The sequence below is a fragment of the Pongo abelii genome, chromosome 2 (genome assembly GCF_028885655.2).
Source record: "Pongo abelii isolate AG06213 chromosome 2, NHGRI_mPonAbe1-v2.0_pri, whole genome shotgun sequence".
Classification (NCBI taxonomy): Eukaryota; Metazoa; Chordata; class Mammalia; order Primates; family Hominidae; genus Pongo; species Pongo abelii.
The window spans coordinates 177,960,968-177,973,584 of NC_085928.1; the positions used below are offsets into that span (position 1 = coordinate 177,960,968).

Consider the following 12,617-nt stretch of genomic DNA (forward strand, 5'->3'; position numbering starts at 1 on the left):
AGATATTATCTCACCCCAGTTATAATGGCTTTTATCAAAAAGGCAACAACGAATGCTATGAGGATGTGGAGAAAGGGGAACCCTCATACACTGTTGGTGAGAATGTAAGTTAGTATAGCCAATATGAAAAACAGTATGGAGGGTCCTCAAAAAGCTAAAAATAGAACCACCATATGATCCAGCAATCCTATTACTGGGCACATATCCAAAAGAAAGGAAATTGCTATATTGAAGAGATACCTGCACTCTCAGGTTTATTGCAGCATTACTCACAATGGCTAAAACATGAAATCAACCTAAGCATCCATCAACGGATGAATGGATAAAGAAAATGTGGTACATATACACAGTCATAAAAAAGAATGAAAACCTGTCATATGCAGTGACATGGATGGAACTGGAGGCCATTATGTCAAGTGAAAAAATTCAAGCACAGAAAGACATACATTGCATATTCTCATTCATGTGGGAGCTTAAAAAAGGGATATTGATAAGATAGAGTGGATTGGTGGTTACCAGAAGCTGGGAAGGGGGATGAAGAGACTGATGAATGGTACAAACATAGAGTTAGAGAGAAGGAATAAGACCTAATGTCTGGTAGTTCAGTAGGGTGACTACGGTTAACAATAATCTTATATTTCAAAACAGCTAGAAGAGAAGAATTTGAATGTTCCCAAAATAAAAAAGAGATAAATGTTTGATGTGATGGATATCCCAATTATCTAGATTTGATCACTATACATTATATGAATGTTTCAAAATATTGCACATACTCTGGAAATATATACATATATTATGCATCAATAAAAAGTGTCTGTACCCCATTGAGCTACTACCCATCCTCCCTGCCATACCCCAACTAACAAAAGCACACACAATTCTCACTAAAGGAAAGAGGTAGAGGGTTGGGAAGTAAAGCTGGTGGGGAATTACTTCCCCTATTGGGGAAGGACACAAGACTGGAAGAAGCTTTCTGAGGTTAAGTTTGCAACTACCTAAGAGGGCAACTACAGAGGTCTTCACACCTGCTTAGCCTAAAGCCTCAAGCAGCTTGAAGTCTCCGAAAATCTGAGGCCAAATAAAACGTCAGAGTTATAAATAGAAGGTGATCAGCATCCATGTAAAGACCAGGTAACCAACTATTGAGAATCAGTTTAGAGACAGTAAAAGAAAGGCATCTAGCTGCACTAACTGTTGGTTTAAAAGAAGAAAGGGTAGAGTTTTCTTTTAAAGCATCATTTATAATAATCCTGGCCATTTTTTTTAAGAAAGGGAAAAGTCTTACGTGTAAGTGGCGTGCCCAGTAAGGGATCCTGAGCAGAGGCTGTTTAGATATGCTCACCAAGTAGAATATCTCCAAGTAGTAAAATCAGATTTTTGATAATTAAATAACCACCTTGAAGGTGAATGCAAAAGGCAACATACTGACAATAAATGAATAGGGAGAGGAGGATGCCTCTTCATAGAGAATAAGACTTTTCTCTGCCTCAAGATGCTCAAGACAAAACTTGGGTACAAACTGGGAAGGTGCCCCATCAGGTACCTGTTCTACTCTATTAAGGTGATGTGAGAATGAATCTCTGACTGTGTACAACTGACAAAAAGAAGAATGCACACATACAACAGCTGTGCTCTCTCATCACCAATCATCTTTCTGAGGTATGCGAATAGCTATGCTATTAACATTACAAGAGAAAACTTAAATATGAGCACATAATGTTTAGTAGAATCACTCACATTTCTATTTTAGAGATTGTGATGTATTACCTTAATATGTAAAAATAAAGCCAGGTTTTCCATCCCAGTACACCATACCAGAAGCAGGTGACCTCATACCTCAGCACGTGCATGCCCTTCCAGGAGGTTGGCTGCTTCTCGTTGCTCATGCTGCTCTTTCCACTCCCGATCCTGCTCCTCTGGTGATGGATCGTGTTCCTCCTCAAGATGTTCTGCTTGCCCAACCTGCTCCATTTCTTCCTCCTCCAGGGCCTTTCTGTGCTCCTCTTCCACCTGATGCTCCTCAGGTTCTCTGCGTTCCACTTCTTGTTGGATTGGCTCTGGGGGAGCCTGAAATTCTGCCTCCTTATGGGTGGGAGCATAGAGTTTTGTGTCTTCTGCTCTTCCAGGAATTGCTTCATGGTTGTGCCACACATCACTATTTCGAGACACCTAGGCCAAGCATATCACTGGGAATGACACTCTTCCATTTCAAAAGCAATGATGTAATTTCTTTATTTCTATGTCTGTGGGGCATGGGGCTACAACAGAAGAAGGTGTCTAGAAATATATACAGTCCTGGCTTTATGGCTGCAATGGAGTCACTTAAGTTTCTTACTGTGTAATCTCACTTATAAAATAGATATAATATAAGCAAAACTTCATCTGTGAAGAATACAGTAAATAACCTGGAAAATAAAACCTCCAAGTAACCAATATCACAGAAGTACTCTAATTCCTATTTTCCCTTAGAATAAAAAGGAACAAAACCTCAAACTTCAAGTGATGAAATGTTTACATAATTTTCTTCAATGTAAATTTTGTTTTCAATAATTATTTGAAAAGAGAAGGGTAACATAAAATTGAGGAGTTGGGTTTAGTTTTTACTAGTTTGGTTTACTAATTTAAAAAAGAATGCCATTACTAATGAACTTCCATGTTAGTTCAACATAGTGCCTGTTAAACAAGATACAATAAAATATTTTTAATGTATCAAAGTAGTAATTCTTTGTAAACCAGCAGCAGTCTTTTGTAAACATTTTTTATTGCTAATATTGAAAACCCTAAGCAGAAAAAAAAGAAATGTCTTTTTCAGAATATCCCTCCTCTAAAATTAGTTGACTCAAATCAGTTCTCCCTGTAAGTTTCAGCGATCTCTATATGATCGGCACTACCTAGAAAGTGAGGAAGAAAGAGAATATAGTATATCAACAGAAAGAAATGTCACCCTTTTTTTCTCTTTAACCTTCAGTATCAGAAAAAAAAAAATCTTCTTTGGTCAGATTGCTCTCCCAAAATTGAAATAAATGTGAAATCCTATTCTTAAATTAGCCGAGATATAATTATCAAATCTGATAAATTGGACTGTATTAATAAACTGGGGAGAAAAGTCCTTTCTCAGACATTTGAGGACAACTGGAGTTGCACTTTACACTGACATCCTCACATATCTGGCAAGTTTGACATAATACTGCCCCGGCTTTACAGAAAAATATTTCTCTAAAGAGCTCTAAGTACTTTCAAACACTTGTCATTTATCTCCACAATATCCTAGCGAGGAAGGTTAGTGCAGATAACTCCTATCTCCACCTCAGAGATGGAAAAACTGAAGATCTGAGTCACTGGAAGATTAATCCAGTAAACTGACAGTCTGACAAGGGCAGAAAATAGAACTAACTGCCAGGCCAGTGATCTGGTCATGCTCTCTTTAGTTATTAACATAAGAACCTGAGAAAGAATAAGAGTCCATGAGGATACTGAACCTGTCTGTTGAAGGAATACCCTGAACAGAGTGAAGAGGCTCACATATGAAGTCTACTCATATCAACTTAATTATTCCCGTAACTTGGAGGAAAGTGTTCTCAGTCTTCTCTTTAATGTTAAAAACCACTTTGTGAGCAAAGGACGTGAATACACACTTTTCAAAAGAAGACACTGATATGGTTTGGCTGTGTCCCCACCGAAATCTCATCTTGAATTCCCACGTGTTGTGGGAAGAACCCGGTTAGAGGTAACTCAATCATGGGGTCAAGTCTTTCCCGTGCTGCTCTCACAATAGTGAACAAGTTTCACAAGATCCGATCATTTTAAAAAGAGGAGTTCCCCTGCACAAGCTCTCTCTCTCTGCCTGCTGCCATCCATGGAAGATGGGACTTGCTCCTCCTGGCCTTCCACCATGACTGTGAGGCTTCCCCAGCCATGTGGAATTGTAAGTCCAATTAAACTTCTTTCTTTTTTAAATTACCCAGTCTCGGGTATGTCTTTATGAGCAGCATGAAAACGGACTAACACAAACATATATGTGGCCAACAATCATACAAAAAAAAAAAAAAAACTCAGCGTCACTGATCTTTAGAGAAATGCAAATCAAAACCACAATGAGATATTATCTCACACCAGTCAGAAGAGCTATTATTAAAAAGTCAAAAATAACAGATTCTGGCGAGGTTATGAAGAAAAAGGAATGCTTATACACTGTTGGTGCGAATGTAGATTAGTTCAACCATCATGAAAGACAGTGTGGAGACTGCTCCAGGACCTAAAGCTATAAATACCATTTGACTCAGCAAAATTCCATTACTGAGTACATGCCCAGAGGAATAGAAATCATTCCATTATAAAGACACATTCACTGCAACACTATTCACAATAGCAAAGACATGGAATCAACCTAAATGCCCACCAACTATAGACTTTGATAAAGAAAAATGTGATACATAAACACCATGGAATACTATGCAGTCATAAAAAAAGAACAAGATCATGTCCTTTGCAGGGGCATGGATGGAGCTGGGGGCCATTATCTGTAGCAAACCAACACAGGAACAGAAAGCCAAATACTCCATGTTCTCACTTATAAGTGGGAGCTAAATGATGAGACACATAAGCACATAGAGGGGAACAACACACTCTACAGCCTATCAGAGGGTGGACGGAGAGGAGCAGGAATATAGCTAATGGCTACTAGGCTAAACAGCTGAGTGATAAGATAATCTTTACAATAAACTCCCATGACACAGTTTACCTACGTAACAAACCTGCTCATGTACCCCTGAACTTTAAAGTTTAAAACAACCACTTTGTCAGAAAGATAACCATATTGCCTATTTTTTTATTACAGATGATTGGAAAAAAAAAAACAAACAACAACCTTTGTAGAAATTAATGGTAATGGTAACTACTTCTGATGTCTCACTCATGAGATAGTCTTAAGTAAGGCTTAATTTTTATAAAGAACAAGAATATAAAAAGGTGTATTATTTGACTAGCACTCATGCCCGTAGGAGTGTCAAACAGGTCATTTAATTCAAATTTTGACATGCTCTGTGTAGATCTAGCACTGCTCCAAGTTCAAATATATTATTAACTTTAATATTTGAGTGGGTTGACTATCACATAAAATCCTCATGATCATTTAACCTTCTCACCCTAACCCCCCAAAATCCCCAACCTTGAAAAACTCAGATACTGCAGCTCCTTGAAGACAAATAAACCTACATGAATAAAGACAAAGCCATTGAAGTCTTTCTCAGAAAATACTAGCAGCGGCCGGGTGCGGTGGCTCATGCCTATAATCCCAGCACTTTGGGAGGCCGAGGCGGGCAGATGACCTGAAGTCAGGAGTTCAAGACCAGCCTGGCCAACATAGTGAAACCCTGTCTCTACTGAAAATTCAAAAATTAGCCAGGCGTGGTGGCGGGCGCCTATAATCCCAACTACTCGGGAGGCTGAGGCAGGGAGAATTGCTTGAACCCAGGAGGTGAAGTTGCAGTGAGCCAAGATTGCGCCACTGCACTCCAGCCTGGACAATGTAGCATGACTCCGTCTCAGGAAAAAAAGAAAGAAAATACTAGCGGCAGTTCTCAAAGTGTGCTACTCAGACCAGCTAAATCAGTTAGAAATGCAAATCTTTAGGCCTCACTCCAAATTAACTAAATCAGAAACTCTGGGCCTGGGACCCAGTAATCTGTGTTTTATCAAGCCCTACTGGCGATTCTGATATACTAAAATTTGAGAACTACTGCCCTCGGAGAAAAGTTGGCAATATTAAAAGCGGGTCACCTCTTGGCAGCTTGACAGAGAAAGTGACCTAACCATAGATTACCAGTTCACGCCTCTTACCTCCTGCACCTCTCGGGTTGGCTTCTCCCTTGCTGTGTTGTAACCTCGTGGAGAATGTGCCACCTGGGTCACATTTTGCTGTTCTGCTGGATCAGGTTTTCGAAGGCTTGGAATCCTATTCAGAGTATCTTTCAGTTGTTTATATTCTGCAACTTGAGTCTGCATATAAATTGCACAATTTGAGGAGGGAATCTATGAATGCCCATTCATAGATGGGCATTTGGGTACACTGTAAAACTAGACAAAAATATTGTACCTAAATACAAGTTAGAAAAATATACAGATTGTTTCCATGCATTCACTATTCTTACTTGGGCATGCTTAATCATTTTTGAGCACATGCAAATTAGAAACAGAGCTGAAGGAAACAGAAAAAATATCTAAGACAGATGTTAGTTTCCCATACTACATTGAAGTCAGAACTTTTGTAAATAACTTACTAATATAAATATCACTATTAAAAGACTGTTATGTGATGTTTTATCATATTAAAAAATCCATTAAAAACTCACACAATTATAAAAATACAAGTGCAGATACCTTTTACCAAAATGATCTGAGTAAAATCTTTCAGTAGAAAGGAGTCATAGGTTTAAAATAAATTTTAAATACACACACACACACACACACACACACACACACACACACACACAAACACACACATGTATAAATTACTCAGGCTACCATTTTCCCCCTCAGTTAATTTGTGCTCAAATAGAATCCCTTATTGGCTAGAATGTTTCCTACACTGTGCTCTGTGGTTTCTGGAAAACAGTGGCACAGCTGTGATATAGACTGATTTTTTATCCTTGATTGTGAATGATCTTTTCTTCTAAAGTGACAAAGGTACTAACACAGATACAGGACTAGAATCTGCTCATACAGCTGCATCTGTGTGTACATGGGGTGGGATTTGTGGATGTCTGTGTAATATTTTTAATACAAGGAGCTAGAAAATTAGAAAAAAATCAATTACTTTAATTAACAAAATCAAGAGGCATTGTGTATACTTTGCTCATTCTATACACCAACACTGTTATCCTGAAAACAGAATGTTGTGTGTGTAAACAGACATATAAACACATGCAGAAGTCTTTTTCTGAACAAGCTTCCCAGACAGGGCCACCTCCACAGTGTGTGGGGCACATCAGGTGAGTGGAGCCAGAACCCACCAGCATTCCTGCTGCCATAGCTATGCACCATGGCACACTGCTCTTCCACCCCAAAAGTGAGGTGCTTTTTTTGCTTCTTTCTAATGTACACTAGGGTAATGAAGTTTGCTTGCTAAATAATTCCCAGGGCACTGCCTTTTAATAATTTTGTACAAAGGTGCACCATATGACTAGCAATGGCCTTTATCTGAGAAATCTAAATATTTGCAAACCAACTTTGGAGGTAAAAAATAAATGACATCCACATAGCAATGCTTTTAATATTTGAAGATAAATATGGAGCAATACACAAAACTCAATTCTACTCCTTCTTTCTCCTAGATACATAATCTTTGAAGGCAGTAATTGTGTGTTGCACAATTAGGGACCACATTAAAAATGTAGGCTCCTGGTCCCCTACTCTTGAAATTATAATTCAACAGGTCTAGGGCAAGGCCCAGGTACCTGTGATGCAGGAAGTCTCAAAAAATATCACTTAAGGGTTGAGCGTGATTTCAAAGTCAAGATAACCTGAGGTTCAACCTTGGTTCTGGTCATTGATTTTGGGCTAGCTACTTTACTTCCCTTTTCATCTCAGTTTATTTAATTATAAAAGGGTACAATATTATATAACTCACAAGGTTGTGAGGATTAAAATACTCAACTACATTTAAAAATCAGGTTGTCAAGGCAGAATGTCCTAAGATGATTTACATGAGAAATGCAGGTGCCTGAAACAGCATTTTTTTTAAAGGAGATTTGGGGAAAGTCTTAATACGGTATTACAGACTGAATGTTTGTGTCCTCTCAAAATTCATATGTTAAAATCCTAACCTCCAATGTGATGGATCAGGAGGCAGGGCCTTTGGGAGGTAATTAGGTCGTAAGAGTGAAGCCCTCCAGAATGGGATTAGTGCCCTTGTAAAGGGATCCAGGAGAGCTTTCTTGGTCTCTTTCTGCTATGTGAAGATACAAGGAGAATTCAACAGTCTGCAACCTGGAAGAAGAGGGACCTCACCAGAATCTGACCATGCTGGCACCCTGGTCTAGGACTTCCAGTCTCCAGAACTGTGAGAAATACATTTCCATAGTTTATAAGCCACTCAGTCTAGGGTGTTTTGTTATAGCAGCCCAAAGTAACTAACACATATGGCTCGAATTAAGGATTGCACCTAGTTCTGACACTCTTTTTTAAGGCAGGACAAATCTTGAGCATCCTCCCCAAAAAAGATATTTCAATAAATAGAAAATTATAACCATAGGTTAAGTTAAGAAAAAAAAATTTTTTTTTTTTTTGAGATGGAGTCTTGCTCTGTCACCCAGGCTGGAGTGCAGTGGTGCAATCTTGGCTCACTGCAGCCTCCGCCCCGCTGGGTTCCAGCGACTCTCTTGCCTCAGCCTCCTGGGTAGCTGGGATTACAGGTGCACACCACCACGCCTGGCTAATTTTTGTATTTTTAGTAGAGAAGGGGCTTCACCATGTTGACCAGGCTGGTCTCAAACTCCTGACCTCAGGTGATCCACCCACCTTGGCCTCCCAAAGTGCTGGGATTACAGGCATGAGCCACCGTCACCGGCCAAAATTTTTTTTTCTATTATAAAACCCTGTCAGTAATACTGTCAGAATGCTACTCCAGAATTTGGTTTTAGTCATCAAATAAATGATATTACTTATCTTTCTATGGATTTTCAAATTGTTGCTTAGTCTAACATTTACGGCCATTACAGCACACAGAGCTCTCAAATCAGTTTGTCACATTTATAGTATGAAGAACAGCCTCATATAAAATAACACTTGACAAAATTTTTATAAAGAAGATGTGAAATGAAATGATCCCTGATGTCAATTTCATTTATACACATGTAAAAAATCACTACACAGCTACAGCTTAGGAGGAGACACCTAATCAATGACTGTCTAGAAAAGGAATCTCAAACACAGATGCTACAGCCTCTGAGATGGGTCAGGGACAGAAAATTATACCTTTTAATAATTTTATAAAGAAAAGAAAACCAACATGGGTTTCCTGATAAGCATAGATAGTTTACCTTTGCTCTTTTATCATAATTCCTCCAGTAAGAATAAAAGTGAAGATCTAGTTTACAGCAGCAACTAAACTAGTCATTCCTGTTCCCTTCCTTCTACTAGAAAGCTGCATAACACTTAGCATGAAATCGCTTTAATAAGCTCTCCAACACTTGTATTTGTTCCCCTGTTCATTCAGTAAATATATACTGAGGCCCTGCCTTGTGCCAGGGGCTGTTCTAGGTTTGAACAAATAGAGCTTATGACTCTTGTTTTTCCTTCTCTGTTGACTCTTCTACTTTTCTGTAATTTGATCAACAACATGTAAGCCTCGTTCCAAAAGGAGGGTGTGTAGGCTGGAATGTTGGGAGCAAGGCAGGCACAGAAGAACAGAAGAAAAAGTCTGACAATAGTTTATTTAGGTAGCTAGCAGCATAAAATCCTACAGATACTACACCAAGAGTCAACACAGATCAGATAGTTGCAAAAGACCATATATGTGAGATCATTTCTGTGATTTAAACAAGTATTAGACTACTGCATGTAGAGACTAGAGTAGAAAGAAATGATCATTTATGTACCGCACAACCAGTGCAAAAAATAATCAAAAGTTTAATATTTTATTGATTGAATTTTGAAAGCATGCATGATCCTCAGGATTAGGATAGCTCTGTCCTAAGGAACTCACTGAAGATTGGCTTGTAAGAGACTACATGCATAAAGGAATTAAGAAATGTTAAGCAGACTTGTAAAAGAACCCACAGAGGCTGCTACCCTTCTAACCTGTGCAGCAGCTAGTGCACTCTTGTGGTCTTCCAAAGTCACTACAAGTTGTTCATGCTCGGAGAGTAAATTCTTATGCTGTTGCTACACAAAAAAGAATTTTACATGTTGAGCTTTAACATTCTACGACAAATTCTTCTTTGGCTGATCGTGATATGGCTACCCAAATGTTACTTGCTTATCTGTTGTTGTAGCAGCATGTGTTAAGTTTAAAAATCATCGTAGAGAGAACACTACGCTTTATGTAGTATTCCAAAATCTAAAACGTACTACCCAAATATCATAATCATTTATTTACAATGAAATCAAAACCAAAGAAACAAATCTCTCATTATTAGTAAACTTTTATAAATAAAAAGCTTATTAATATGTAACTATTTAGCATGAGAATAATTTCAGTACTAATGAGAATATTCAGATTTTCAGACCATCTTTTAGCTTACAATGCTGAAGTGGTAAAAATATTAGGTACACTCTAGTTAATGCAAAGCCCACAATAACAACGTGGATTTGTAAAGCAGGCCAATTAGGGAATGACTTTCAAAGTCATTCTACCAAATAAAACAGGCAAACACTAAATAGTGAAACGTTTGGTTTTCTTTTACCTTGACATCTTGAAGCTGTGTATGTATGTCTTGGTGTGCTTTCCTTAGTTGTCTATTCTCTTCTCTCAAATTGTATACAGTTTCTATTTTAGAAAAAGAAGGAACACACATAAAGCCTTGAAACTTTCAGGATTCTGTTTCTATTATTTTCATATCTAAAGCCACCTATAACTTATTTTAGAATGTATTTTGAACTCAGACAATATAATATTCAAAATCAACAAAAACTATATTGTATTGGGATGTAGCATGGTTTTAGCTGGACACGCCAATCCACTCTGGTTCAGTACTTTAAATGCTTTTAAACAACTTTTGCATTATAGACAAAAGATAAGGAATTTTTGTTACCTAGGAATTAAAAATGAGATGTTAATGTCAATAAGCATACCCTTAGGAATAAAATATAATGGGTAGGTGTACTCAGATTTGAGTCGCTTCACAAATTAAAAACAAAGCTTCAGCATTTCAGTCAAATTTTTAAGAATTTAAAATTTTAAAAATATATAAAAATAAAATAATCAGAAAGTATAGACCCTTAACCCTTTGTAGTACTGCCTCAAGACTATTTAACTCCTGCATGACTTCTTGTTGTAACTTACTTTTTTTGAAATGCTATATTATAGAGAAATGTTGCAAAAAACATATAGAGTGGTCCTAAGGACCCAACACCCACCTTCCCATCATGATGACATCTTATACAAATACAGTACATTACCAAAACCAGGAAACTGTTGGGGTCAGTACAGTGAACTAGACTACAAACTTTATTTGGACTTGACCACTGTTTTTGCATGCACCATATGCCTCTTAAAACCAATTATCTCACTTTAAACTTATTTAGCACCTTTTTTTTTTTTTTTTTTTTTTTTGACAGAGTCTTTCTCTGTCACCCAAGCTGGAGTGCAGTGCAATGCCCCAGCAATGCATTTAATTTTAGTGCGATCTTGGCTCACTGTAAGAACCTCCATCTCCCAGGTTCAAGTGATTCTCCTGCCTTGGCATCCCGAATAGCTGAGATTACAGGCATGCGCCACCATGCCCAGCTAATTTTTGTATTTTTAGTAGAGATGGGGTTTCGCCATTTTGGCCAGGCTGGTCTCAAACTCCTGACCTCAAGTGATCCACCCACCTTGGCCTCCCAAAGTGCTAGGATTACAGGTGTGAGCCACCGTCCCCGGTAGAAATGGGGAAGACATGTGTGTCTTGTGATTAATCTGGAGTTCACCTAAATATCTGATTGCAGAATGCACTAGTTTCTTTCTCCAGGACTCACATGCACTCAGAAAAGTGATATATTTTGTTTCATATTACTATGAAAATACCTGACACAGATGTTGATGGGTAGCAAATTTATGAGCAACTATTCTAGATGCTTTATGTAAATTATTTCTCACACCAATTCTACAAGGTTGATATTTTTATGATTATCTCAATTTCACAGATAAGACAATGAAGCCCACAGTTGTCACACAACTTACCATGGTCACATAGCTAGTGAAGAAGCCAAGATTCATCTGGGCAGTCTGACTACAGAACTTGAGCTTTTTTCAGTTACTACTGGCAATCAACAGCAAGTCTCTGTTCCCTTGGAGATTTTTAGAAATATATGGAGCAATTTTTGATTGTGGCAATAACTGAGAAGCATTATAGCATTTAGTGGGTAAGGATCAGAGATGCTATATGTCTGGCAACCCAGTTAAGAGAAGAATCGTCTTGCCCAACAGGGCCATGTGCCCCACTGAGATACAAGAGAATACGCTACGATACAACAGAACACATAACATATTCTATTCTGCTTCCTTAAACAAACCCCAAAAGATGAAGACACATGTGAAATATTACAAAGAAAAAGTGGCTGGTAAAGGACCACATGATAAATGTAAATCAATCACCACTCAAAACAACAGTCTACAGTTGCACTGAAACATTAATATCAGTACTTTTTTAGAGATAAACTGGCTAATCAGATTTCCAAATACCTTTTAGCTTAGAAAGTTCTTGTTCTTTTTCTTGTTGGAGCTGCAAGTATTTTTGCTTATGGTCATTAAATGTTCTACTGAAGTCTTCCCCTTGTTTGCGATGTTCCTCTTCCAAGTCACTGTGCTGTTTCTTTAGCTCCTCGTGTTGGCTCTGCAAAGATGAAAACTTGAGTAGAAATACACGTTCTCTGAATTATACGAGTCTATTTCTTGACAGCACAGTAAACAAAAACAA

The 12,617-nt window shown here is 38.0% G+C and overlaps 1 protein-coding gene across 4 annotated transcripts in view; it reads right to left on the minus strand.

Moving 5' to 3' along the window:
* The window catches only part of GOLIM4 (golgi integral membrane protein 4), an 80,195-nt gene that overhangs the window by 15,643 nt on the left and 51,935 nt on the right, over nt 1–12,617 (minus strand). For 2 of the 4 annotated variants that reach the window (XM_024245219.3, XM_024245220.3), the window contains exons 5-9: nt 12,383–12,533; nt 10,404–10,486; nt 9,799–9,882; nt 5,839–5,997; nt 1,837–2,169 (exon numbers count right to left, since the gene is read on the minus strand). In XM_024245219.3, coding sequence (XP_024100987.2) covers nt 1,837–2,169; nt 5,839–5,997; nt 9,799–9,882; nt 10,404–10,486; nt 12,383–12,533 — 810 coding nt within the window. The remainder of the gene's footprint in view (nt 1–1,836; nt 2,170–5,838; nt 5,998–9,798; nt 9,883–10,403; nt 10,487–12,382; nt 12,534–12,617) is intronic. The other 2 variants (XM_024245222.3, XM_024245221.3) reach the window with 1 other exon arrangement.